Source organism: Dendrobium catenatum, unplaced genomic scaffold, assembly GCF_001605985.2.
Source record: "Dendrobium catenatum unplaced genomic scaffold, ASM160598v2 fragScaff_scaffold_594, whole genome shotgun sequence".
Taxonomy (NCBI): domain Eukaryota; kingdom Viridiplantae; phylum Streptophyta; class Magnoliopsida; order Asparagales; family Orchidaceae; genus Dendrobium; species Dendrobium catenatum.
In genome coordinates this window covers 403,529-407,949 of record NW_021319056.1, presented here as the reverse complement: position 1 = coordinate 407,949, position 4,421 = coordinate 403,529, and the positions used below count along the sequence as shown (strand labels likewise).

Below are 4,421 nucleotides of genomic sequence, written 5' to 3'. Positions count from 1 at the left end.
ATCTAACATAAGAGATTTGCTATGCGTTTTTCTTATTATGTCTGGTCAGCTTTGGTGAAAGGCTTAAAAACTGCAAACATTCTTTCCAAACGGAATTTAAATGTACCTCTTCCATGTGTTTTATGTTCAAATGGTGAGAAGAATCATAATCACCTAATCTTTGAGTGTGACCTCTCCTTCTCCATTATATCTTCTTTGGTACCTAGTTTACACCACTTTATTCTTAGGCCTGTATTTCTCCAAGTTTTAGATTTTATTTATGCATCAAATATGAAGAAAGATTCAAAAAATTTATTTTCATTAGGGCATTATGGATTATGTCTTATGCTACGAGTTCTTGTATTTTTTTCTATGTAATTTTTTCATTGATTAATAAAAAATTGGGCATGATTGTCCCTAATTTTTCAAAAAAAATAATCTTTATATTAAATTTAGAAATTCTTTATAAGTAATTTTTTATTATTTTAAAAAATACTGAATATCAAGACAAATTTAATATAAACATAATTCTTGACCTTTAAAATAAACTTCAGAAACACCCACATAAATTTAAGATTTTTGATGGCTATGGCCTGAAAAACATGGAAGAAGAGGCGGCTCCTCTTCCCGAACCATCGTTGTTCTCATCCGACGACGGGGAAGAGAATTCTGAGCCTTCCAGCAGCAAAGATGGGGAATTGAGGAGGAAGGAGGAAGATGAACGCAGTCGGTGGCGAGGGCAGCGTAGGGCCATGTGCTGGAGTGGCTGCGGGCGGCCGAATATCACGTGCATCTGCCCTTTCCTCCCCTCTTCTCCAATTCCCACCTCCACTCATCTCATCGTCCTCCACCACCCCCACGAGCTCCGCGCAAACAAGCTCGCCACACTTCCCGCCCTCTGTCGCTCACTAATCCGCTGCTACGCCGTCCCCGGCCGTCGCATTCGACCCGGTTCTTCTCCGCTCCTCGACTGCCTCTCTACCTCCCCCTCATCCCCTGTCCTCTTTCTCTTCCCCACCTTCGACTCCTCCAAACCCGCACTCGACCTCGAACGCTGGGCTGCCGATACGCCACCCGATTCTCGCGCCGAGCCCATCCTGATAGTATTTGACGCAACTTGGAGGCACGCCAAGGAGATGGCCACCGCCAGCATCCCCTTCCTCTCGCGCTTTGCCGTGCAGGTTCAGATCGGCAGTGGTTGCGACACGAGATCGGAGGGCCCGAGCACTTTCGAGTCCGGCCTTGTATTGAGGAAGGAGCCGTGGAAGGGTTGCTTAAGCACCATCGAGGCCGTTGCGAGGGCCCTCCGTGTGCTGGAGCCCGAGGGCAAAGGAGTGGAGATCGAGGGGATGCTGCTTGCTATTCTCAGGGCCATGGTTGCCTTCCAGGCATGCCACTTAAAGATGGTGAATCCCCGGCCTAGGCTGAAGAAAAAAGGTAAGGGACTTGGTTCGTGCCCACCAACTGTTTGATCGGATGCCTACAAATGATAATGCATTCGTTTTGAGCCTGATGGAAGACCAGAAGTCAACAATTTAGTACGTGCCTACAATGATTGCTGCAACAGTTTTTTTTTTGTTCTGCACATTCGTTCTCATAGATTTGTTAGTTGATTCATTGCCATAATCTTATCACACACAAATTTCTGATTTTTTTTTTTTTTTGTGATCTATATAAATCATGCAATTTAGGCATTTTTTTTTTTTCAAATATACGCATAGAACATCATTCCTAATGAAGGCTATATTTTATGTGTATTGTAAAAGTATTTGGATGGCTTAGCTCAAGGAAAACCAACCCGGAGTGCTAAGAAATTCCATTTCATGTGAAAATGTAAAAAATGAGTCAAGTTTGAATCAATCACATTGGGTCATTCTAGACCGTTAGACCGTTGCACTTCCTATTGCATCTATGATTGCCTTAGCATAGTGCATAACTTTGATGTCCAATGGTGATGATGATTGCCTACATCGCCATTCGCTTAACTTAATTGGTGTTAATCTTCGTTGACCTAGAACCCTAGATCCTAGCGTGATATAACCCACCACCACCCAAGGGGCTTAGGAACGTTGGTTTTGGACATCTGAGATCATCTATGTGAGAGTCGTAGGTGTGAAATACCCCTAGAGGCAACATTCTTGTTTTGCTTAACTTGCGACTCACATATTGGTCCTAAAATTGGCAGAGACATGAACACAAGATTGCTAATTCTAGGAAGGCATGAGTTGGATTTTAGATGTCTCAGGCCCAGTGTCTCCATTAGCTTTGGCCAATAGTCATGCTAGATAAATTTCATAATCTTATTTGATTATTTGTGATAGAAGCTCACTATTTACATAAGAGATTGTTCACCACTTTGGATTACCTATTATTGCTATTGTGGATTATTTGGGGACTTTTAGGATCAATAAAGATCGTTCCGATGTTGGCTCTTAATGTGAGTATATTGGAAAGCACTCTCATTCCATTTTATTTACTAAATTGGATTTCAATCTTCATATATCAACTCATTGCTTCTCTTTATGTGTTGATCATCATCCCAAATTTGTAGTTATGAGTTAATGCCATGGATGTCTAATCAAGAAAAATTGTACATTAGTTAAACGCTACTTGTATATACTCATCAAATCCTAATGGTGTTACATATAGCTCTCATATCAGAGGTGAATATCCAATATACCATAATTTCCTATAGGGCACATTAGCCAATTAGCCCTTTATCATTTCTATGGACATGCAGAAGATAATATAACCAAAAATTCATGGAGTTAAATTGTTTGTGGTATTGAAATTGGGACAAAAATGATAGAGTACTTGCCTTGATATTTTGAATTCAAAAACTATTAAATGTAGCTTGTTTATGATGTGAATAGTTGTATGATTATCTCTCAATATGATTTTTGAACATTGTGTTAGAATAACAAGCCTCCAATTATGGCTAGTAAGAGGCCATTTTTACTTTATGCAGTCCTATTGAGTAATATTAATAATGAAGACTCATGAATTATTCTTTTCTTTTGAAAATACATGGACAAGACTTGGTCAAAATAGTCCTTGGCATTATTAAATTATAACTTTTTAATCGTTATCCTAACCTAATGCTAGGTCATATTATGAAAAGTAGGAAATACATTACCAATATTAAATTTCGTTCTAAGTAGAAAAATCCAAAAAAATTTAGTGCAACTGTCAATAAAAGAAACAAACCACCTGATGCATGTTATATTAGGAATTGTAGAGAAACACCATATGTGAATGTATATATTTTTTCATTATAAGCTGGGAAAGATCCATATTTGTGCTTAAGAAATTTGCAAACATCAATATGGAAGGTTCTTACGTCAATTCCTTTAAAAAGGAAACAAGGCTTTAAAAATTCCAAATGACAATTGACCAACACAATGATGATAAAGCCAAATGATGTTTATATTTGAGTAGGAAAGGACAGATAAATGTAGATCATTCTTTACACTCTTTACATTTTCCTTAGCAAGTTTAATTTTCTTCCTGGTTTCTAGACCTTGATTCCTATTTTTAAGAATAGATATGATGCACAAGATTGTGTGAATTATAGAGGAATTAAGTTAATGGGTCATACTTTAAAACTATGGGAGAGAGTTATGGAGTATAGGTTCCGGCATGACACTAATGTTTCTCAAAATCAATTTGGATTCATGCTAGGTAGGCCTACTATGGAAGCTATACATTTATTGAGAGGTTTGATGGAGAAGTATAGAGAGAATAAGGAGGATCTACATATGCTTTTTATTGATTTAAAGAAAGCATATGATAAAATTCCAAGAAAAGTTCTATGGAGAGTTATACATAAGAAAGGGGTTAATAATGCTTATATTCAAGTCATTAAGGATATGTATGCAAGGTTTGTTACTTGTGTTCAAACAAAAGGTGATTTAACCAAGTATTTTCCTATTTCAGTTGGATTACATCAAGGATTAGTCTTAAGGCTATATCTTTTTTGCTTTAGTCATGGATGTTCTCACTAGACGTTTGCAAGAGGTTGTACCCTGGTGTATGCTTTTTGTTGATGCTATTCTTCTTGATAAGACTAGAGAGGGAGTTGAAGTTAAACTTGAATTATGGAGGTCAACCTTAGAATCTAAAGACTTTCGTTTGAGTTGATCTAAACCTAAATATATGGAGTGTAATTTTAGTATTAATAGATCTAGTAGGGGGATTATAACTTTGGGCGATCAAGTCATTAATGAGAGTGCACATTTTACTATTTAAGATATCTTTGATCTATTGTTCAAAGTGATGGTGAAATAGATTGAGATATTATTAATAGAATTCAAGTTGGATGATTGAAGTGGAGGAATGCATCAGGCTTGTTATGTGATAGAAAAATCCCTCTCAAACTTAAGGGAAAATTCTATAAGATGGTGGTTAGACTTGCAATGCTTTATGATGCAGAATGTTGGCCA

General features: G+C 37.5%; 1 protein-coding gene across 1 annotated transcript; it reads left to right on the top strand.

The window, feature by feature from the left end:
• Window positions 1-539: 539 nt before the first annotated feature.
• On the top strand, window positions 540-1,628 carry LOC110115970 (DTW domain-containing protein 2). Its single transcript, XM_020849395.2, has one exon. The coding sequence runs from the start codon at window positions 582-584 to the stop codon at window positions 1,449-1,451; it is 870 nt and encodes a 289-aa protein (XP_020705054.1). The 5' UTR covers window positions 540-581; the 3' UTR covers window positions 1,452-1,628.
• The last annotated feature ends 2,793 nt before the right edge of the window (window positions 1,629-4,421 follow it).

Bases quoted from the DNA above. Each gene is read 5' to 3' on its own strand.
- LOC110115970 (XM_020849395.2), top strand. From the start codon at position 582: ATGGAAGAAGAGGCGGCTCCTCTTCCCGAACCATCGTTGTTCTCATCC.